We start from the raw sequence: 23,316 nt of genomic DNA, 5'->3' as shown, positions 1-23,316 counted from the left end.
CCTCAGCCCAACTTTGCAACTTCTTTCCATGAATTAAAACAACAGCCAGGATGTCACAAAAGAAAAGGAAAGAGTCACAGATGAAGTGAGGAAAGCAGGGTCCAGATATCCCCAAGGTCAGGAAGGCAGGAGATACCCAGCTCATCGGAGGGGCTACCTACCGTTTTGCAGCTGTCCGACACCGTGAAGCAGGGACGGGCAGGCACTGTAAAGTAATGGGACCGAACTGGGAGGAGCGCAGGACCGACACCAGGGCAGCACCAGCACCAGCACGGAGGTACATCCGCCATGTACTTTAATTCACATAAATCGCCCAACCTGCCCCCGTTCCCTTTCCTCCTCTTTTCTGACCTTTCCCTCACTTCTCTGCTACTTCCCTTCATGCTGTTCATCGTTGATTCCTAACGTTATTCTATTTGTCGGCATTCTGCGTTGCTGCTCTTTCGTGGCCCTTCACGCCGTTTACACCGGAATTTGCTGATCTGGAAACGGTAGCGCCTCCCAAGGCCTCACTACCGTTTTCCTACCGTCGGGGTCTTGTAAGTTCTACCAGCTGGACCGAAAAACACCAACAACGGATCATTCGACCTCAAAAAAGACCGTTGTCACAAGAAAACGAATTCGACAGACTGAGGGAAATTCGGGCAAGCCTCGCTCTCGCCAGAAACAAGCCGATTCAGCAGAAGACGCAGAGGGCAGACTCCCTCCCACAAAGGGTCGAAACAGTCATGGCCTGTCTGGGGCCACTCGACGGACGGGGTCGACCGGGGTGCTTGGCCGTATCTGGACCGAGTGGGCGACAGTCTCCAACCCAGCGACTACGATAAATGGCCAGGCCTTCTGGCTTCATTCAGTGCGGTAGCCTTCGTCCCTCTACACATTTGACGGGCAGGCAAAAAAAAAAAGAATGAGCCAAAAGTGGCCAGAAAAACCGGACAAGTTCGAGCCCAATCGACCCGAAAAACCCAAGCACCACTGCGACACAGCAACAGCAAACTATCGAGCGCAGGCACGAGTAGAAAGCCTTCTAGGGCCAGCCATGCGGGCCATGGCCGTGACGGGGCCGGCACCGGGCCAGGCCAAACTGCGCCAGGCATGGGATCCCGCCAAAGAAATGACGAAACAACCCTGAGAGCAGCCTGGACCCTACCGCTACCGCTACAGTCTGCCTTACTGCTACTGCTACTGCGACCTACCTTACCGCGGCGCCTTGCAGTAGAGAGACTCAAAACCTCTTGGTCCAGTCCATTTGCTATACGCCAATTCAGAGACCGCCGCAACTTTTCGACGCTTCTATTCCTTGTGTCTGCCGACGAGCCAACAAAAAGCAGCAACAACCATGCCATCATCACCGTCATCAGGTAACGAGATCAATCTTATGATGGGCTGCCCGACAACTACTGGTGCTGATGTTGGGCGATTCTGACGGGGATGGGGTGGCCGCTTCGACCTGAGCCATGTCACTGGGAAGCATGCACGTTAACCGCATTAGCCTCTTTGGGGCCTTCATTGGCGGGGCATCCTGCAGCAATTAACCATGAACAACGAACGACAGCGGCAGTCTCGAGATGCACCATTTATTACTCGAACGACGACGACAACAACAACCATGCCCGGCAATTCGTCTACTTTTCCTTTCCTCGACTTGTTTGCTTTCTTCAGTTTGCATATCATGCAGACGTCTACGCCTCCGACGTTTCTCTGATATCTGCACAAGGCAATGCCTTCCCCACTTACACTAGACGCCGTGTTTTTACAACACCCCCCCTGCGGGTGGTGATAGGGAAACGCACAACCCGGCACGGTGATAGAGCGACGTGCGACGTACTACAGCTTGTTAAACTTGGCTGTCATGACGCTGGACCAAGTTGAGTCTGTCACATCGCCATTTCTTCGCTCACATACCTGCCTACACACTCGCCTTCTTCCAACTCCTCGACCTGGTCCCCGTGATCTGGCATTGCTGTCAGACACGAGTATCGCCTCATGGCGTGAGCACAATTTCTCTTGCGAGCCTTTCATCTTCCCATCCGGGCATCCGGCACTGCCTACTCTCTACGTTGAGGCCACGGACCGTTGTCGCCATCATCTTTCGATTGATAGGCTAGGCTTCTTCTAGTGTTACTCCTCTCTCATACTCCTGCACCTTGAGCAGACCTTCGGGTCAAAGAGAGCATTTCCTGGGGCAGCCATATCAACTTTCGGAAAACCGTTTGTCAGTCCATGGTATCCTTTCATGATCATCACATGGACTCTCTCTCCAAGTGGAAACCATTGCACTCAACATCTTCTCTACGCCACTGTTATACTGGAGGCTACGCCAGCTGTGGTCTGGCCGATTTTCGCATGCCAAGAAGTCTTGGGCAAAGTCTCGGGAATCGTGCAGGAATGCCATGGAGGCAGGAAACTGTGACTTATCTGCGCGGCATGTGGACACGAGAAATGGTGCTGAAAAGAGAAGGGATGTTGAAGAATACTTCTGGCTCGACCAAGGGGATGGAGAAGGATGGCCCGGCCATACTGCACTACCTCGGATCGACAGTCGACAGAGAGGAAGATGGAAACGGTCACCGTGACTGTGAACTCGCGATGGGGACAAGCGCAAAAGACCCAGGGAACATGGGCATCGGGAAGCTCATTGATACCTATCACGACGAATGAGGAGGAATCGACGACAACAATGGTGAGCTTCATTCCATACGCCCGCCGTAGCATTAGCAGCAATTCTGCTGGAGGTAAGAAGAGGAAAGTAATACGCGGGCGATACTTGGTGGACACCAATTTGGTAGTGTCTGGTAGGACTCTGACCGGAAATGCTAACAACAGACACGGGTATGGTATCTGACCACTAACAAAGACGCCTCATTGGCTCTTCGGTTCACTCCGGGCCATGGTCCCACCGAGTCCAAACAGCGCTAGTCCGTAGACGGAAGGGAAGCGCGTCTGGGAACATTTACCGGGCGGTGGGCGGATGAAACCAATGGAGCAACAGCACAGCCCCCAAAGTCTGCTGATTTGTCGAGAGTTCGAAGACCAAGCAGGCAGGACTTGACAGACAGACACGACACAGCCAGGAAGGACACACACACTCGCTCACTCACTCAGTCAGGTCGCGTTCGAAGCCAGCTCAGTTCACAGTTCGCAGTTCATCCACCCTCCCTTTCTAATAATCCACGACTCTCAGCCCAGCTCGCTCTCATCAGTGTTCCAAGCTGCAGCAGTGTTACCTCTGATTCGGGACGCCCACCGCCAAACAAAGCTGCTTTGCTTTCCGTTGTTCATCGCTTTTGAGTAGCATTTCTTAGGTAAGACCAGGCACACCCTCTCTCTCTATCTCATTCTCTTCTCAGCCTTTCTGTTGCATGGCTTGCTGCTGGTCGCTTGCCCACCCCCATCGCTTTTTGCTTTGAGGCTTTCTTCTTGTTCTGCTCTCTGTTCTGGCCCTGCCCCGACCCGAAGCTGTACTGCTTCCCTCCGCCGCCGCCCCGAAAGTCGTACCCTTTTTTTTTCCCCTTCCCAATCCTCGCACCCCCATCCCGATCACCCCCGGGCCGCCGATAGAGTTGTAAGTGCTATTTCCATCATCTCGTGACCTCTATTTGATGCGATGATGTCTCCTTTCTGATGGTTGACACCTGTCGACGTGGTTGCTGATGCCTGTGGTTGCGCGAGTTCGCGATCCTGGGCACTGCAGGCTTCACATCGCCTCTGCCCTCTTTTTGCCTTTTCCCCCTTTTGCTACTACCTTGCCTTGTGTTCCTTGCGCACTTCCCAGCCCACATGTGGCTAGTCACTTGAGAATAATCTAAGCTTACAAGACGGTTCCTGTTCGCCTGTCTCGTGAGTCTGATGATTGCCTCTCTTGGCTTGGCTGTGATGCGTTTCTCATTTCATGCTCCCTTTGCCTTGCCCAATTTTTTTCTCCCCTTCCTACCTAGCCTCTCTCACTCTTTCCCTTCCCTGCGCGCCACAGCCTTCCTTCCCAGTACCCTCCCAGTCTTACTCCTAGAAGGCACGGCCAGCTGCCAGAGTCACCTTCCCAGCCGACTCAGACAGTCAGACCCGACTGAGGAAAGGACCGGGCTGTTCCTCCCCCCAAAACCGGCACCAGTCGTGCCCAGCCCAGCCCGGCGCACTTCATCCCCCAAAAGCGGCTGGCTCCACTGCTGATTTCCCACACACCTGCGACTCGTCCGCTCGCTCGTTCCCCCCAGCACCACGCACCACGCACCACGCACCACGTCCAATCCACCACACACAACCGCGACGCGCGACAAGTCTGCATCGCGACAAGCCGCTGCCGTGTCACTCCCCATCTCATCCATTTACTGCTCCATCTCAATGGCCCTTGGCTCATTTCGTTGCAGTCGCTAATTTTCCCAGTAATCGCTCCATGGGTCGCGCCAGACGACCTCAACCATGAGCACCTGGATGAACGAAGCCGCGGTCCCCAACCATAATGGCAACGGCTTCCCACACATGAACGATCCCAACGCGGCCGGAGCCATGATGGATCCCTCCGCCTTCATGGGCAGCCCTGCCCATTTCAATCCCGCCCAGTTCGCCAATTCCCAACAGGCTCAGCAGGCACAGCAACAACAGGTTCAGCAGCAGCAGCAGCAGCAGCAGCAGCAGATGGCTGCCATGCAAAATGGCCAAATGCGCAATGCCTCTCCGTCATCCTTCCAGAATCCCGCCTATCAAACAAACCCCGTTATTCCATCGAAACGACCTCGTCCTCGCGAAGATAGCCTCGCCGGCTCACCGCGACAAAATCCCGGCATGTTGCCAACGTCGCGCTCCGAAACGCCTCAGACCTTTCCCGGTTACCAGCCCGGTATGCCCCAACAGGCGCAAGGTCAACCTTCGCCGTATCCCCATCTCCAAGCCAACGGCTCTGCGAACGCGACACCCTCACCCATCATGGCGAACCAATTACGACCCGGAAGCGTGCCTCAGCGAGTTGCGACCGCGTCACCACATCCCTTCTCCCCCGGTGCGCAACAATTTGCGCCTCAAGCGTCACCGAATCCCTCCGAGCACAGCACACCGCAACCGAATCACTTCATGCAACAAAACATGCCCAACATGCCTCAGGGCTACAATCCGAACTTCAACCCTTCGCCTTCCCCAGCGCGACCCTCACCTAACCCGAATGCGATGGCGGGCTCTGGCATGATGCCTCAACAGATGGGACAGATGCCCCAGCAAATGGGCCAGATGCCGAACCAGATGTTGCCCCCCAATATGCAACCGCGCAATGCCATGGAGCACCAACAAATGGCAGCTTACCAGGCACGGCTTCAGAAGCAGTTGCAACAAGGGACAATGCAGGGAATGCAAAACATGCAGAATATGCAGAACATGCAAAATATGCAGAATATGCAAATGGCAGCCCAGATGCAGGCTCAGAACATGGCGCAAGGCCGTGGGATGATGCCGAAGCAGCCCATGCAGATGCCCAACGGCCAAATGCCCCCGGGCGGCATAAGGCCTCAGCCCCAGCAGCGACAGATGCCCCGAACCGATCCAGAGCAGTTCATGAAGAGTCTCACCACTTTCATGACCGCCAAGGGCCAACAGCTCGATGCGAACCCGGTCATCGGCAACCGGCCGGTCAATCTCTTGACGTTATTCCAAGCCGTGCAGAGCAAGGGAGGGTACAAGCCTACGACTGCTGGGAATCAATGGCCTCATGTTTCCAATGGCATTGGATTTCACCCGGGTCAAATTCCCCAGGCGCCCCAGGTGTTGAAGGAGATATACGAGAGGAACCTCCTGAGATTTGAGGAGGCTTGGGTTGCGCAGCAAAGTCGACAACGCATGATGGCGCAACAACAACAACAACAGGGTATGCCAAACCAGCCAATGCCGCCAGGCGCGCAACCCCAATCAACACCCACAAAGCAGATGTCTCCTCAAGGGCCGATGCCGCCTCAGCAGCAGCAAATGATGCAACCTGGTCAACCGCCAATGCCGCCTCAAGCTCAAACTCCCGTTAAGCAAGGGTCTTTTAGCGGTCAGCCTCCGTCTGTCAATGGTTTCCAGACTCCTCAAGCTCCGGGGCCACATACGCCAGCGAGTGCGCAGCAAGGCCATGCTCGGAACAGCTTGTCTCGCAGCGTAGAACCGACACCGGGCCACCCTCAAGGGTTCCCAGCAGCTTCTCCGGCGTCAGTCAAGGGCGGAGGATTGCCCATGCCTGCCCCTCCTGGCTTGGACCAGAACCCCATGGCAGCTTCGATCAAGCCCCGTATGCTGCGGCTGGCTCAAGAATCAGACGAATACACGCCCAGTGCTCGCCCCCTGGAGACCTACGGTGGTATCAACATTCGTGCTTTCGACTTGAAAGGCTTGGAGCTTCAAGGCCTGAAGCCAGACATCCCACCCCCATATGAACTTGGATACGTAGATTTGCACGCTCTTACACGAAGCTTGGAGTCTGGAATCCACGGCGAAGTACGACTTGCTCTTGATACCCTTGCCGCTGTCACATCTACCCAGCACCAGGCCCTGCATATTCATCTCAAGTACTGCGAAGAGCTCATCGAAGCATTACTGGAGTGTGCTGAGGACCAGCTGGACTTGCTTGTCGAAAACACCGAGGAGGCTTCCTCAGACATTCAATTGACTCCCTACGAGGACGTGGCTCGTGCCTGCTGGACCGATAAGATGGGCGTGAAGGAGCTGCCCAAGTTTGGATCTCCCGAGTACGAACTCGATCGTGCTGTTGACCGGTTCTCTTGCGTCATCACCATCTTACGCAACCTTTCCTTCCCCGAAGCTTCGAACGAAAACCATCTGGTCCTCGGTGACGAGCTAGTCATCAAGTTCCTCTGCGCCGTCATCAGATATCTTGGTACGAGGACCATGTTGTTCCGGACGAATGCAAACACTCTCGAGTTCATGAAAGACGCCATCATTCTACTCTCCAACATCGCAGGCGCAGTCGAAATACCTGGTCGTGAGCAGGCCTTGTGTTTATTGCACTTTTTGCTAGCTTTTGCTCCAGCACCCGGACCGGCTGTGATGGACAACAAGCTCTACTTCCCACCTTATCAGCCTGGCGTTCACACCTACACTTTCCATGCCGTCGACGCGTTGGCTCGGTTCCTGGCTCGTGACGAACCGAACAGGACGCACTACAAGACACTCTTTGCCATGGAAGCCAACAGCAGCCCGCCATACGACTTGTTGACACGCTCATTTGCTCTAGCTACCACGGTCATCCCCATCCAGTCACCAGAATCCATCGTTGCACACATCGAGGCACCGGAGAAGTTCTTCAGGCTTGTCGAAGACCGGAAGCCTTGGCTGATGCAGGGTCTATTGGCTACAGACATCATCGCTTCTCTCGCACCCGGGTATGAGACAGGAATTGCTAAATCATGGTTGTCCAGTGGCAACGGCTTTGCTCAATCTCTGTATCACTTTGTGCAAGTGCTTGGAGCTCAATTTGAGCAGCCATGGCAAACACGGAGCGGCCAAGGAGACCCCGCAGGTCGAGATACTGGGTTGGTCTACATTGCTACGTCTGGCATCTCAACCCTTCGGAGGTTGGCAGAGAAGGCGCGGGATCCCAATGATCCCAACTCATTAGTCCCCGCGGACTCATTACCGTCTGAAGAAAGCCTCTTCAAGATGATGATGATGCGATCCCCTGAATGGACGAAAGACGGGGTGATGAGGAATCTTGCTGCCTACGCCTCGCTTGAGTCATAGGCATCATTACGACTTCAGCACGAATGGATTGAAGCAAAAGGACGGGGAAAAGCAAGCTCGGTGCAGGACTCTTCAGCGGATGGGCATGATGGGCCGAAGAATAAGACCGAAACTCGGGACTTGTGCGCCCGAACAAGGCGTTTAGATGTATATGACGCGTCTTTGTATAAGTGTTGTAACCAAAAAAGACTTTTGGCGAGCTGACGGGAGTTTACTGGGAGCATGGAGCGAGGCTACTTGGTCCAAGGACCGTCTTTCATAGGTGTATATATCGGAAATGCAAGAATACCTCGAGGATCACATCCAAACACTAGTGGTACCAGTGATGTGGTATGCGACGATCTTGAGTTTGTGATAAGAGTTCAGGTATCTAAGTATCGAGGGGATCATTTCAGTTTTCACAATGCCTCAGCTGTAACGCGTTGAGGGAGGAGCCTTTGGTCAAATGTGGCTCTCTTCAGAGCTAAATAGTACATCGCCATATGTCTATGTCAATGGCGCAGTATCGTACCAAACTTTTCAATCCATGCCCTTAGCATAGAGCAACGACCAATTGTCCATGCTTGCTCCAGGTGGTATGATACAATTTGTGATTATACAACTCGGCCTCGCTGGGTAGCGAACCGCACCTAATATTTCCCAACATCTATGCCGTCTTCGCAGGGTCCCCCGATGCGGTGGTCAGCCACTCCTTGACCTTTTCGACGTGGAAGCCCTATGTTACTGTTAGAATTGGGCCAAATACGGTTGCGGGACCCGGTAGCTGGAGGTGGAAGAATTGTTTCATTCACCACTCCACTCTCTAGGGGCAGAGGAAGGGAAAGGAAGAGCTCCGACGTACCTTGACCTGAACGTGTCCTGTAATGGGGTTCAACTTAACCTCTTCCTTGGCGAAGCCGGCCTCGCGAGCGAGGTCCTGGGCAAACGCCTTCTTGTTTCCCTCAATCTTCTTGACAATGGTGAATTTGGACGAGCCGGCGGCCTTTGTGCGCGCGTAGACGGGGAATTGGTTAGAGGGGGTGAGGCTGATGACGTATGGTCTCGCTGTGGTCTTTGGCGGCGTCGTTGTCGTTGTCTCGGCGGCGGAGGATGTGGAGGAGAAGCGTATTGAGGGGAGGAAGGCGGATGTTCTCGGGGTCAGGAGGGAGGTGAGTTGAGGCCGGGCGAGGGCGGCGCTCCTGACTGCTGAGCGCATTTTGGAATATTTGGTTCGGGGCTCTGGGATCCTGGGTATCGTTTGAGGCACAGATAGGGCGAGGTTTCGGTATGGGGAAGAAGGCTCTGGTCGGCGTTGGCTGGATCTTTGCTGTGACGGAGAGCTGGTACAGAGGTTTCTGGTGGTGAAGGGATTCGCGCCGGTTGAAGCTCGGATCAATTGGGAGCGTGTCGATGGACCGTGCACTTGACGTGGAATTCACCGACTCCCCACATTTTTCCAGAGGTGCAGATGCTCTTAGGTAAGCTGCCGTGGGCCACCAAGGTAATACGGAGAGCACAAAGCTGTCCTTCCAGTGGTTCAGCGTGTTAGGCGGGAGCGGGAAAACCCCGGCACAAAGCCCCCCACCAAACCTGCCCTTTGGCGAAAATGCCCAAAACTCTTTCTGTCCCTCAGCGGAAAGGAAAAGATTGAGCAAAAGACGATCGCGCAGACCCCGAACCGGACGGCCGACGACACCACACCCCCCCTCCTCCTCCTCCTCCCCTTAGGCGACGACTCCATACCTCGATTTTCACGAATCCGGTATTTTCCAACACTGAAGGAAACCAAAGGTCCAACGTCCTCCGACCGACAACACAAAACCCCACCCATCCACCACCCGAAAAATACACCTCGCCCATCATGGAGGAAGTCTACGCCGCCCTCGGCGAGGAGAGCATCCTGCCCAAGCTCGCGTCGCAGCTGTCCCGCCACCTCGTCTTCCCGCTGATCGAGTTCGAGGCCGGCCGTGCCGAGGATAAGGGCGATGATGCCGGTGCCCGCAAGATCCTGGCCGGCAAGATTAAGCTGCTCGAGGAGACCAACATGGCCGACTACGTCGCCCAGCTGTACCAGGACCTCAACGGCGGCGCCGAGGCGCCTGCTGAGTACGCCAAGAAGCGCAACGATGTTATTGCGCAGCTTGAGAAGTACGAGCAGGACACGGCCAAGATTTCGGAGCTGTTGACTCGCGAGGATGTCGTTGGCGCCCTGCGTAGCGACAAGGTTGCCAACTTGGAGTTCTTGAAGAAGGATCACGATGTGAGTGGCCTTGTGTCCTTGATACTTTTCCAAAGCTTCACACGCGGGCGCACATGCTGACTATAATACTACCAAACAGGTCACCATCGAGATGGTCAACGCCCTGTACGAGTTTGGCCAGTTCCAGTTCCGCTGCGGCAACTACGGCGCGGCAGCCGAGCTGCTGTACCAGTTCCGTGTCCTGTCCACCGACAACGACCGCGTCGCCTCTGCCACCTGGGGTAAGCTCGCCTCCGAGATCCTCACCACCAACTGGGACTCCGCCGTCGAGGAGATCATGAAGGTCAAGGAGAGCATCGACAGCAAGCTCTTCAACAACCCGCGCGCGCAGCTCGACCACCGCACCATGCTGGTCCACTGGGCCCTCTTCCCCCTCTTCAATCACGAGGCCGCCCGCGAGCCCATCCTGGACCTCTTCTTCTCCGCCGCCTACATCAACACCATCCAGACCGCCTGCCCGTGGGTCCTGCGCTACCTCATCGCCGCTGTCATCACCGGCCGCTCCCGCTCCCGCAACTCCTCCCTGCAGGCCAAGCAGATGAAGGATATCATCCGCTACGTCCGCCAGGAGGCCTACGAGTACGCCGACCCCGTCACCGAGTTCGTCTCGGCCCTGTACGTCGCCCACGACTTCAACGCCGCCCGCGAGGCCCTCCGCAAGGCCGAGGAGGTCTGCCGCGCCGACTTCTTCCTCATGTCGTCGTCCGACGCCTTTGTCGACGCCGCGCGCCACCTCATCTGCGAGAGCTACTGCAAGATCTTCAGCCGCATGAACATCCGCGACCTCTCCGCCAAGCTCGGCCTCAACCCCGACGACGGCGAGAAGTGGATCGTCAACCTCATCCGCGAGACCCGCCTCGATGCCAAGATTGACAGCCAGGAGGGTACCGTCATCATGAACCACCCGCCCAACAACGTCTACCAGCAGGTTATCGAGAAGACAAAGGGTGGCTTCTTCCGCACGCAGGTGCTCACCGCCGCCGTCTCCAAGTAGGATTTGGCTTCGTCGACGCGGGGGCAGCATCAGCAGCAGCAGAAGCAGCACAAGCAGAAGCCGCAGCAGATGCTTTGGGATTTCTGAGAAGGGCAAGCGGAAGAAGACGCTAGCTTAATGGCCACAACGAATCACATGAAAAATCGATTACCGCACAAAAAGATGGGGAATTTTGGTGATCCAAAAAGAAGGGGGAGAAACCCGGGTTTCTTTTACATGACACGATAGACCTACACCACTCAACATGACACTAGAAGGAAACGCGTTCTACTTCTTTACGAGGTGGAAGATTTCCTTCTTGGCCACGAGGTTTGGTGGGAAAGGGGTGGTGTGGCGGATTTCGGAAAAAAGAATCGAGGATCCCGGTCATATCGCACACACACATTACACACAGAGAGGAATCCCCGAGGCTTCTTTTTGCATTGGCACGGCGTTCAGGGCAAAAACCGGGGGGCAACATCCCCCAAAAGGGCTAGTGAAGAGGGGTGAAGGCTCGAGACGCGGAAAGAGAGAGAGAGAGAGAGAGAGCCTGAGATAGGGGATGAAAGTAGATTCACCGCACTTATTGAAATGTTACCAGTTTGAAAAAGTAATTACTCTATCCCATGTGATGTGACGGTGATGCTCATTAGGTTCGGGAGTGGTGGGAGTCGTCAAGTCGCAAAAGGGTGAGCGGCTCTCCTTATCCCTATTATCATGCCCAAATGTGTTGTCCACTGCAACGTCCTCCAATCTGATGGGGGGGATGTGTGAGGCTTGACTGAAGGATGCGGTGTATGGGTGGTGGGATACGCTGACGATGTGAAGCTAGGAAGTCTATCAGATGCCTCAACCATAACCATCCTTTTCAGTGCCAAGAATCTTTCGAAAAGGACGCCATATCTTCAACGATTTCATACAACCACAACATCAGATCGCTGAGATGTAGCCTTGCCGGGCACTTCTCGCGTCGTCCTGCGACTCTGACTTCTCGTGGCTATGAAGCCTCCCACCATGGGACGAATACTCATGGACGATCATTGCGAAGACAACACCCTTTTCAGAAATCATAATCTCATAGGAGGAGAGGATAACGGGACAAACTCCTCTTCATAAGACGTTTCTTCATAACGATAATCTAAACCCCATCTTTCTCCCATCCCCTCTCCCCTGCCCACACAACTTCAAATACTCCTAAGACTCTGCCCGATCCCGTCCTCGCGACCAGCCATAAACACCCGCCCCTTGAGCTCCTCAACAACACTATCACGCATCCACCACTCCTGATTCTTCTCCCCTTCCGCACCTCCACCACCACCACCGCCAGCCCTGGCAGCCTTGCCCTTAGCCCAAGCACCCCCATCAAGCTGCGCACGTCGATCCGCCCACTCAAACAGCATCTTCAGCCCGAGGAGCCTCTCCCGCGAGGACCCGTTCATACTCCTCTCCAGCACGAGACGAGCGTCCACCGCGGACCCCGAAGTCTCGCTAGCAGCGCCCTCGGAGCTCGTGCTACGGTCCAGAACGGTGGCGCGCTCGGCGTACGTGAGGTCGCGGAGGGCATCGAGGCCAAAGATCCATTCTATCGGATCGCGCGTGCCGTTGTCTGTAACGTCGGCCAACGCATCGCGTCCGAGGGCGCGGAGCGTCGACGTGAAGGGTGCTTCTTGTGCGGGGCGCCGGCGGAGGTAGAGGCTCTGGTTCTCCTTGAAAGCGTCAACGAGCGACGGGTTCTTCTCAAAGTCGATTTCGAGGTCCCAGAAGGCTGGGCCTGCGTCGGTGCGGATGCTGGCAATGTCGACTAGGGGAGGCAGGAGGCATGGTGTGTTGCGGATGACGGCAACGTCCTCTGCATCGTGGGCTCCGTTCATTTTCCTGCGGATCTCGATGGGGGCAGATATTGGTTGGCCTGTTGCAACGTCCTTTGCGACGAGGCAGCGAGGGTCGGTGGCTAGGACCCAGAAGTGGCGGAAGGCTTGGAGATGAGAGCGGTTGTCCATAACCGACGTGGGGAATATGGGATAAAACGCGATGAGCAGACTGGCGATGGCCATGTTACTCGTGCCAAAGGTGGCTGTTCCACATCCGAGGAAAAGAGACCCAATGGCGAGATGGGCAGCCAAGTGAGAGCCGTACGGAGTATCGGGATCGTCGCGGCCGTGTAGTAGACGAAGACGACGCAGCACCACAAGGTCGCCGGTGCCAGCCATGACAATGGCGGCGGAGAGCGCGAGAACGTCCTGGCACATGCGCGCGTTGGATCGGGCGAGCTCTTCGTCGTACATGGGATAGTCGTGCGGAGGTGGTCGTGGAGTGGCAGGTATCCGAGAGATACGGATAAACTGGTCGAGGTAGTGTATCAAGAGGTCTCGTACCCTCGCTGACGCGCTGCCCGCATAACGCAGCGCGATAGAGAAGCAGATTCCAGTAACGATGCTAAAGAATGGTAGGTCGGTACTCTTTAGCTTGGTGGTATTGACCAGCTTGTGCCGGCCACGGTACGCCTTGGGAAGGCTTTCCAAGATCCATTCAAACTTTGGTTCGATTTCGTTCCACATGATTAGGTTCTTGGCGACTGTGCGCAGCAGCAAGATATCAGGCCGGATGTAGTCGAATTGGACGATAGACTCTGGTACGTCAATCTTCCTGGCTACGATGTGGTCCTCTGATTTCATGAAAATCAAGGCGAGTGCCATGACTGCACCTGCTGCTGCTCGGTCAAGAACGTGTACCATTTCGACCTTCTTCGTCGCCGTGGCAATAGTGATAAGGCTCTCGGTGAGCCTCAGGTCGTGAAGCCCACGGAGGTCGTTGCCTTTGCCGAGATTGATGAGGCCAAGGGAGAAGCCGGCGGCGAGACGGTAACACTCGCTTCGAAGGGGCTCGTCTTCGTCTTCCTCATCCATATGCTCGATCTCTGACATCATGATCTCACTCATGCGTCTGTGTTGACTGTTGCAATAGAGGAGACCAATTCCCATGATACCTGTAGTTTGGGTCAAGGGAGACAGGTTTAGCTCTGCAGCACCCCTAGGCAGCATGCGAGTAACATGGACCGAGAGAAGACGAGTGATGAGAGAATCCATGGTGCCCATATAGGATGCGGCAAGCCCCAATAAGAGACCAACCGAGGTCATGGTGTGCTTTGGAGTGAGGTACTTGAAAGCAACCCATTTCGCAATTCCCTTGAGGTGTCCGTTTAGACCCAAAGCAAGTAGAAAGCCCGCGTGTCGATTGCTCAGATCGTGACCAGGCTTATTGTACAAGATCCAAGAGGTGTCGATACCTTTGGCCTCTGGGGAAATGGCAAGTCCGGCCGCCACGCCCTGGTGGAAGAAACCCCAGCAGACCTTTTCTTCCGTGAAAAGTGCCTTGTCGACGCCGACGGTGACGTTTGTTGGACGAACGACGCAATTGAGGTTAAACCCGGCCACGTGGAATTTTTGCGTCAAGAGCGGGTATCGTAAGCTGTAATACAAGAGCGCTCGACCGGCAGGGATGGCCAGAGTGCCCGTAGCAATTCTGGACACGAGTTCCTTCTGTCTTTCGAGATATTCACTCTCTGACCACGCTGCATCGGCTTCCAGACGGACAACACGAGCTCTGTGAGTAGATAGGAGATTCTGGGCTTCATTGAGACGACGGTCCTCTTTGAATAGTGCTCGTATGACAGCCTGTCGCTCAGTTCCCTGCCCTTCATCGTAACCATTATTGTTGTACTCGTCGACACTGTGGCATATAGTTCGGTAGTCCCATGACGCATTATGCGTGGGTGTCTGTGACTTGTTAGTACAGAGTGTCAGAGAGGCCAAAATCATAAAATACTGACAAGAATGTTGGCGCCGCTCTTCTGCAACTTCTTGATCGGCGCCAGCACCATGCTGATATCACCACGATTGACGAGCTCCAACAGGTCCTTCGGCCATGAAACAGGTGGCCGAGCTTGACATCTAGCAATTGAGTCTTTGAGCGGTGCAAGCACAGCCTCTGGAAGGGTTTCGAGCACTCGACTGCTGATGCCCGCAGAGTGCATTGCTTCGACCATGTTAGCAGCACTGCTCTTTGGAGTGAGCTTCTCGAAGAGCCGCTTGAACATTAGTGTCCTTGGCGTGATAGAAGCCCATCTGGAATCCTTGAGATGCTCTTGATCCGCCTTCATATTTTGTGAGTGATAAAGATTCGCTAGTGTGAGGTAAGGATGGTATTGGCCGGCGGCAAGACACGTCTGTATCCAGTGGAAGATGTCAAAGTCAACGCCCGACGGTTGCGTAAGGGGGACCTCGAGGCGGAGTTCTGCTTTGGTTAGTTATCTTCTCAAAATCTCTTTCGGGAACTGCTGACCTGTATCATAGCAAGATTCCAATTCTTCCTGAATTCCCAGCTCATACACTGTGACGAAGTCGTGCCATCCCAACCAACGGGCAATTTGACACATGACCACCCGAAGTGGCGCTGTGCCCGGAGAAGCATATTCAGGTGTCATGATCTCCAACTTTTGTTCCTCAAGCAGAAGATGGAGAGCTACAAACACGTTCCATGCAGCATTGCCACGATTTTCTGCACTGCGTTGCTGACCGGTCGGCAGATATCCGTTGACGCCAACGGCCTTCTCGCCAAGCGGGGATGCCAAGTAGCCCTTGGCGTACTGGATGTGAGTAGACATGAACTTGGTATCTCTAAGACCAGGATCGGACGAACTGGCCAAATCGTCGCTGCCATCTTCACCGAGAGTCCAATCCCAGCCTCTTGTTTGCTGCCAGCTGGGGCAGCCCAAAGCATTAGGGGTTTCGTATAAATGTAAAGTGTTCCAGTCCTCAATGTCTTGTATTGACCCGAATGAGCCAGATTGAGGTCTTCGTTTACCCCTCGAAGGCTTCGTAAGAGATTCTTGTGTCGCATTGGCCTTGCCCAGCGCAAGATAGATGGCTAGAAGCTGAATGACCAGCGCTGACCACTCAGCATCAGCGACTTCGAACTCCTCGCTCTTCAACCATATCATGATATGCCACCAGCCAGGGAACATCTTCTCTGCGTGAGAAGCAGGAAGAATGCTCCGACAAGCGTCGAGCACTCTTCGCACCTGGTGATTGCGAGGCTGAAGCTGGATTTGAATCTGATGGTGCCTGCCATCACCATCAACCATGTCAACGATGCCCTTCGCCTTGGAGCATTTGAGAGCTCCGACATTTCCGTTTGCGACCTCAATGTTTTCAGATTTGCGATGCCGGACATCTCTGTCGACAACCCGGCCGCGGTAATGCAAGCTTCTTACGTTCTCCAATGACATTGGAGGAAGGTTGATGGGTGTGATTTGACTCCATGGCGCCTGTATGCTGAGCTCCCTGCGACCCTCGTGCCCTTCAGATAGAATAAGTATAACCGAAATGTCGCCGTCAGTCACTTTGCATGAGTCCACAACGTGGTGAGCCCGCCGAAGGGCGCCGCAAGCTAATCTTACTGGATCTTCTGACGAGGTTGAGCTTTTGCCAGGCTTTGGTGGAACAAGAAAACGTGGCCCTCGTTGGAGGTCGATAGTCAGGAGCTGCAGTCTCTTATCGAGGGAGTCTTGGATCCCTATGAGCAGCTCACCGCGGAGGGGGTCGTCTACGGCGAATTGTGGTGCTGTCAAGATGAAGACCTTGCAATGCCCACGAGCAGGCTGCTTGGATAAGGAATACCGCACGTTGGAATTATCCAGAGAAATGGACTGGATCTTTGCAAACATCATTTCCTGCGACAAACCATCGAAGACGTGGTCGTCAAGGCCCATGTTGTGGAAGCCCTCAAAGTCACCGCCGACTCGAAGTTCTTCCAAAACACCGTCGATGGGAGCCTCGAGCAAGCTGCCAAGACTTGGATGAATGGTCTGATTGTGGTTGAATGAGCTGTAGCCACCACTAAGTCTAGGCCCCTGACTACCATAAGACTCGATTCGTTTGGATCCGCCGTGTACTGGGCCAGCCAAGGGCTGCTCAGAGAAGACGGAGCGTTCTTGGGAAGCAGAGAGATCGGCGCGAGCCAGCATAGAGCTCACTCGTCGTGACTGCCTCCGGTTGGCACCGGATTCCTTGTCCAGATCGAAAGACGACACCAAGTCCAGCGGCTTCTCAACCCTGTCCGGCTTTTCGATCTTTTCACTCTTTCTGGATCGCTTTCCCGGCAATGGTGCACCAAAGCTCTCTCGAAAGTTTGTCTGAACTGGCGTCGAGGCACCACTGGCGGCGAAGTGCGGCTGCATAGAGCTACGGCGACGCTCTGCCCTGCTCTTGTCCTTCTTAAGGCGGCCGATGAAGGGGTCCTCGTTCTTGACATATGTCACTCTCCACACTGCGTATGTACTGGCTTCTCGGTTAATGGTGACGGCGAGAATGAGTGGCTCGGCGTTCTTGGTATTGGGTGCACCGGGATGCTTGATTTCCTCCATGTGCAATATCTCTTCTGCGGGATCTAGAAAGCATGGCGCTTTTGCCGTACTCTTCCTCCTCTTCTCTCGGGCGGCACCATCTGGACGAGCAACGATGAGCCCCAACTCTTGCAAGGGATCCAACAAGCACACCAAACGGGGCCAATGCGAGTCTGGTTGTTCCAATGGTCCCTCCCACATGTTTCCGAGCGTCGAGCTTAGCCTCAAGGGTAGCGACTTGGGCTTGTTTAGACCCTCTACGGAGAAGACGGTATGTTGTGAGCTTCGTGGGGAAGTGACGGTGATTTGCGAGGAGACGAAGGAGTTGGGCGGCACTTTGGGGAACTTGAGAGAGACAGGCGCAGTGGTATCTCCTCGCTGCTTGCGCTGGATGATGACACCCTGGGGTGCTGCGCAGGCTGCCTCGACCTCAAAAGGCATGTGGACAACATGGCTCGTGCCGGAGAGGAAGTAAACGTGTGCTTGTGTGCGTAGAAAGACGACTAAGGCTCGGGATAGACGACGGGGTTCGGTCGATATTTCTGTAGATTTGCTCTTCGGGGTTTGCTGCGGCGTCTTTTTGCTGTAGTCGGAAGTGGGAAAGGAAGCGAGTAGGGCCTGAGTGACGGGCTCTTTTTCTAGGTCGAATTTGTAGGATTTGCGAAAGACGCCCCCGCGGCTCCAAACGACGCAGTTCTTGGTGACCAGTAGCTCATCTTCGACCTCGGTGGTATCGTCGTATTCGTTATGATCGGGGTCGGTTGATGTCTCCCATGCGTAGGTCGACGGCGGGGCATCTTCGTGAGCTGTGTGTTGGAGGCCGCTAGGCTGGTGCAGGCCTAGAGACTTGATGGACGCCATTGTGATCCCCCATGTGAGTTGTTAGGAGAGACGGAGGTCTTATCAGAGCATTCCGAGGGGTGGAGTTCCTGAACAGGGCGGGTTGGCCATCACAGCCTTGGCAACCGGTGTGAGGTTTGCTGTGCTGGGAGTTCGCGACAAGATGGTGGTGGTGGTGATGCTTCCACTCTTTTTTTGTTGGAGTCGCGTCCCAGCAGCCCAAGAACGCGAATCAAAGTTTCCGGCACTGCAGCCAGCGAACACAGGTCCAACGGGCAGGCTCAATCCACTATATTTTGGGTTGACGGGTGGGGGAGGGGCATCCCTACAGCGGTGTCTACGCGATTGGAGGAGAAGCTCACAGAGGGCCCACCGAGGTACCCAGGTACTTCTTCAGGTACCTTTCGTCAGGAACAACCTTAGCTCTCCGCCGTGCCTCAGGCGCAGGTGCACCACAGCGCAGTTCTTTCCAGGGTGCCTGCACTGCTGTGGGAGCTCCCACCGCTGTGGTAGCTCATCGGGTACGTACCGAGCACGCCCTCGTGACGTAGCGGACTTGCGCGACAACTCATTCGAAGAGAAGCTAAGCTCCCATCCTCTCGACCTCACCAGACCGCCACACAGCCCAAGGAGCTTGTCGAACCCGATCCGAAGCTCAGGGTAGCTCCCATCTTCGCGTAATACTCTTCCACTGCATCTTTCCTTCCTCCAGGCCGAGCCCGCCACCCCTCTCTCCTACTCATCGAACAAACGACAATGCCAATGCGAGCTTCGAGTTGACGGTACATCCAGCACAATGACGGACGCTTCCGATCCCGATCGCGATGGTCCTACCGCTGCGCAAAAAGGCAAAGGGCCTCAGACGGCCGAGGCAGTGACTGCGCCGGGGGAATTGGCGGCGAACAAGTCCGAGAAGGAGTTGAAGAAGGATGGTGACGGCACGGACAACAAAGAGAAGGAAGAGGATGATGAAGAAGACGAGGAAGAGGACGACGATGATGACGAAGAAGACGACGACGACGACGATGAAGACGATGAAGACGACGAAGATGAAGACGATGACGAGGAGCCCCGGCTGAAGTACGCCAGGCTCACTCAACACCTGGGGCCCATTTACCGCAATGGTGATGCGACCAGCGCGTTCCTCGTCGCGGGTGACAAGATGGTAAGGTCGCTTGTCAGGTGCAACTCTATACGGAAACTGACTGTCAATAGATCATAGGAACGCATAACGGCAACATCCATGTCATTCAACTGCCCATGTTCCAATCTCTTCGCGTATACCATGCCCATTCCGCCTCCATCACCAGCATCTCCATTTCCCCGAATCCGCCTCCCTTACCGACAGCAAGATCAGAAGCAGTGCAGAGACTCGCTGCAGAAGCTGCCGAAAGCGTCGCAAAACAACGACCACCCTCCCGCCAGTCGGGCGCTTCCCCTGCCGCAGCCTCGAGAAGGCCTAAGGATCCTTCTCCCGTCTCAAACACACCCTCCAATAACGTCCACATCGCTACATCATCCATGGACGGCAATGTCTGCGTCTTTTCCCTCGTAGATACTAAGGACGTTCAGCTGCGAAACTTTGCGCGCCCTGTACAAGCCGTGTCACTCTCCCCTGATTACAAAAATGATCGGACGTACCTCTCGGGTGGTCTCGCTGGACAACTTATCCTAACATCCGGAGGCCAGCCGGGTCGAAGTACCTCGACGACCGTTGGAACGGCAGCTGCCACCGCTTCTGGCTGGCTTGGTAGCATGGGCCTGGGTACCAACACGGGCAAGGACACAATTTTGCACTCTGGTGAAGGCACAATCAATAATATCAAGTGGTCACTGTCCGGAAAGTACGTAGTCTGGCTAAACGAGCACGGCGTCAAAATCATGCGGTCAAAGTTGCACCTAGAGAGTGCCGACGCTGACGACGCCTGGAAACGCATCGGTCACGTAGATCGCCCTCAAACAGATGAGTGGGAGACCATGGCAAGCGTCTGGAAAGGACGTGTAGAGTGGATTGACGAGCAAGCCGTCGAGACCGAAGATGGGGAAGCCGGGCGCAAAGACGTTGGCGCAACGCTGGCATCCGAGGGCTCAACGCAACAAGGAACCTCAAGTACCAAGAAGATCGAAAGGCTCCTGGTTGGCTGGGGAGGCACGATCTGGATCATCCACGTCCACCCTGGCAGTGTTGGTACTGGTAAGCATGGCGAAAAGTCGATCGGACGCGCCGAAATCGCCAAACAGTACGTACATGCCCCATGCTCTGCGTAGTGACTCGTCGCTAACACTTTCGCAGCCTTCGTATGGATTGCATCATTTCTGGAATTTCGTTATATACCCAAAATCTTCTCCTTGTACTAGCATATGTATTACCGGATGACGACGAAGACGACGAGGATGAGAAGGCTGCCAAGGGTCACAAGTCGAAGCTGTCAACAGCATCCGCGAGCAGCGAGCCATCTGGTGGAATACGGCACCGCCAGAACAATCTACCGCCAGAACTTCGATTGATCGACCTGAGCTCCCAAGCCGAAGTCGATAAAGATGGCCTTAGCGTGAGCAGATATGAGAGACTTTCATCAGGTGACTACCATCTTGGGGTTCTTCCTGCACAAAACGCAGCCTCGGCGGTGGCTTCTTCTAAGGGTGCCTTGGAAGCCATCACTGGGTTTGGCTCAGATATGTGGAATGCCGCCATCAATCCTAGGACATTGTTTAGCTCTGGTGCAAGTATCAGGAGTGGACACAGCGGAGACGGTGTCTCTAGCACGCAAGTTCCAAGTTCGGTCGGTGGCCCTCGAAGGTCAGGGACGCCTACAGTCCATCCCAACCTCATCAAGCCTGGTGTCAAGATCTTCATTCACAGCCCGTTCGATTTCATTCTCGGAACGAAGAGAGACCTCGGCGACCACTTGGGCTGGCTGCTGGAGCACCAGGATTATCAGAAAGCATGGGAATTACTTGACGAGCATCCCGAGATCATGGCTGCACCACCAGAGAACCTTCACGAGCTTGTCCCAACAACGCCAGACAGAAAGCAAAGTAGCCAGGAGGACTTTGACGACGCCTCGTCAGTCATGGGATCTACGGGCCTGGCAAGACACCCTAATTCCTCGGCGCAGAGGGAGAAGAGACGCATTGGCGAGCTCTGGATCCGGGAGTTAATCGAGGCAGGTAGTTGGGCCGAAGCCGGGAAAGTCTGCAGGAGAGTCCTCGGCTCCCCCGATAGATGGGAGAAATGGGTTTGGACATTTGCTGGCGCGGACAAGTTTGATGAAATCACGGACTACATCCCTTCCGAGCCGATGTACCCGCCTATTCCAGGCACAATCTACGAAGTCGTCTTGAATCACTACATTCAGGCAGACAAGCTGAGATTCAGAGAACTACTAGACCGCTGGTCGCCCGATCTCTTCGACATCAAGACGGTCACCACAGCCTTGGACAATCAGCTCAAGTACCGCGATGTGCGAGAGGACAGCATTGAGGGGGGCGAGAAGGGTCGCGACTGGAAGATCGTGATGGAATCCTTGGCACGTTTGCACGAGGCCAATGGACGCTTCCGGGAATCGCTCAAATGCCACATCAAGCTTCAAGATGCAGACTCTGCGTTCCGCCTGATTCGCGATAACCATCTCGCCGAAGCAGTGACTGACGACATTCCCGGCTTCATCGGATTGCGCGTGCCGAACAAAAAGCTTGGTACCATGGGACCAGATGAGCTCGAAGCCGCCACCTCGGAGGCCATCACTCTCCTCGTTGACGAAGCACAGCATGGTCTCGTCAAGCCTTCCGTGGTTGTATCGCAGCTCGAGGAGAAGGAACTCAATCTCTATCTATTCTTCTACCTGCGCGGTTTGTACAAGGGTGAGGGTATTGAAGAGCATTCCGGAGAGACTCGCGACAGGCTATTGATGGACAGCCAATCCCAAGTTAACGAATTTGCGGACCTGGCCGTTCAACTATTCGCCAAGTACGATCGGGATCTTTTGATGAGCTTCTTGAAATCGTCGACATCGTACAAATTCGAGAAGGTGAGTGATCTTTTCTTGACCATCATTGATGGCGATGCTTTGGTATTGCCGAGCTCTATAGAGTTTGCAAAACTAACGACCGCAGGCTGTTCAAGAGTGCGAAAAGTACAGGTACGACGACGAGCTAGTACATTTGTACTCCAAGACGGGCGAGATGAAACGAGCCCTGTATCTCATCATCGATCGACTGAAGGATGTCAAGAAGGCGATTGATTTTGCGAAGCAACAAGACGACCCTGATCTCTGGGATGATTTACTGAACTACAGCATGGACAAGCCTAGCTTCATCCGCGGCCTTCTTGAAGAGGTCGGAACAGCCATCAATCCCATCAAGCTCGTCAGGCGGATTCCCGAAGGACTCGAAATCGAAGGCCTGAGAGAGGGCTTGAAACACATAATGAAGGAACACGAGATTCAATACAGTATCAGTTCGGGTGTTGCGCGGGTGCTCCGAAGCGAGGTCGCGGCTGCCCAGAACGACCTGCGCAGTGGGCAGCGAAAGGGAATCAAGTTTGAAGTCGTCGTTCAATCAACGGATCATGTCGACGTCAAGGTGAGAGATGTCGTACATCCGCCAGTCAGTGCGGAGGAGGTGGAAGAGAGTTTCTTCAAAGCACCAAAGGCGGTGGAACAACCGGGCCACACACATCAGCCGCCGAAGCCAGGCCACTGCGCTCAGTGCCTCGAGTCCTTCACAGAGTACGAGATGGAAACTTTGGTCGGTTTTGCCTGCGGGCATGTCTTCCACCAGTCCCATCTCATGGAGATGCTTTACCCTGGTAAGCGACAAGAGGCCGACTTTGGGCTGGCTAGCGAGGAGTCGATCCGGAGCGGGTACCGCGTTGGCTCAAAGGTTACGCATGCGCGCTTGCTCAAGGACCGAGTAAGGGAGGGTTGCCCTGTCTGTACCCATGGGACGGAAGTACCGGTGTAGAGGAGGTTGTGATATCCAGCGACGAAATGCATTTGGTGACGGCGGTGTAAGTTAGATCCCTTTCAACTTCTGAACAATCTTGCTGACTATAATAGTACGTACAACAGCTTACTATGACCCGGTACCGCTGGATCCCATTCGACGCGAACGACTGCTTGCAACGTCAACTCACTT

At 54.8% G+C, this 23,316-nt stretch overlaps 5 protein-coding genes across 5 annotated transcripts; 3 read left to right on the top strand and 2 right to left on the bottom strand.

Annotated features, from left to right (window-relative positions):
* The first annotated feature begins 4,263 nt into the window (after positions 1-4,263).
* BDP81DRAFT_100338 (uncharacterized protein) lies at positions 4,264-7,729 on the top strand. Its single transcript, XM_060581360.1, has one exon. It carries the CDS (start codon positions 4,420-4,422, stop codon positions 7,720-7,722), a length of 3,303 nt encoding a protein of 1,100 aa, XP_060441208.1. The 5' UTR covers positions 4,264-4,419; the 3' UTR covers positions 7,723-7,729.
* Positions 7,730-8,368: 639 nt separating this feature from the next.
* On the bottom strand, positions 8,369-8,917 carry BDP81DRAFT_328549 (mitochondrial large subunit ribosomal protein-domain-containing protein; the record flags this gene model as incomplete). Its single annotated transcript, XM_060585228.1, has 2 exons — positions 8,369-8,437; positions 8,564-8,917. 2 exons carry the CDS (start codon positions 8,915-8,917, stop codon positions 8,369-8,371), a joined length of 423 nt encoding a protein of 140 aa, XP_060441207.1.
* Positions 8,918-9,562: 645 nt separating this feature from the next.
* Positions 9,563-10,955, top strand: BDP81DRAFT_328406 (eukaryotic translation initiation factor 3 subunit E; the record flags this gene model as incomplete). The annotated part of the gene is made up of 2 exons (XM_060585214.1): positions 9,563-9,961; positions 10,041-10,955. 2 exons carry the CDS (start codon positions 9,563-9,565, stop codon positions 10,953-10,955), a joined length of 1,314 nt encoding a protein of 437 aa, XP_060441206.1.
* A 1,163-nt stretch (positions 10,956-12,118) lies between these two features.
* On the bottom strand, positions 12,119-18,198 carry BDP81DRAFT_397979 (uncharacterized protein; the record flags this gene model as incomplete). Its single annotated transcript, XM_060588393.1, has 3 exons — positions 12,119-14,710; positions 14,764-15,227; positions 15,276-18,198. The coding sequence occupies 3 exons, from the start codon at positions 18,196-18,198 to the stop codon at positions 12,119-12,121; spliced, it is 5,979 nt and encodes a 1,992-aa protein (XP_060441205.1).
* A 775-nt stretch (positions 18,199-18,973) lies between these two features.
* Positions 18,974-23,142, top strand: BDP81DRAFT_328612 (WD repeat domain-containing protein; the record flags this gene model as incomplete). Its single annotated transcript, XM_060585233.1, has 4 exons — positions 18,974-19,342; positions 19,393-20,417; positions 20,471-22,208; positions 22,294-23,142. 4 exons carry the CDS (start codon positions 18,974-18,976, stop codon positions 23,140-23,142), a joined length of 3,981 nt encoding a protein of 1,326 aa, XP_060441204.1.
* Positions 23,143-23,316: the final 174 nt, after the last annotated feature.

This window comes from Colletotrichum phormii (genome assembly GCF_030913505.1).
Source record: "Colletotrichum phormii strain CBS 102054 chromosome Unknown BDP81scaffold_21, whole genome shotgun sequence".
NCBI lineage: Eukaryota > Fungi > Ascomycota > Sordariomycetes > Glomerellales > Glomerellaceae > Colletotrichum > Colletotrichum phormii.
Note: the sequence above shows the minus strand (reverse complement) of the source record. Positions and strands in the feature narration are given on the sequence as shown.

What these genes read in the sequence shown, in the direction of transcription:
- BDP81DRAFT_100338 (XM_060581360.1), top strand. Translation starts at nt 4,420, where the DNA reads ATGAGCACCTGGATGAACGAAGCCGCGGTCCCCAACCATAATGGCAAC.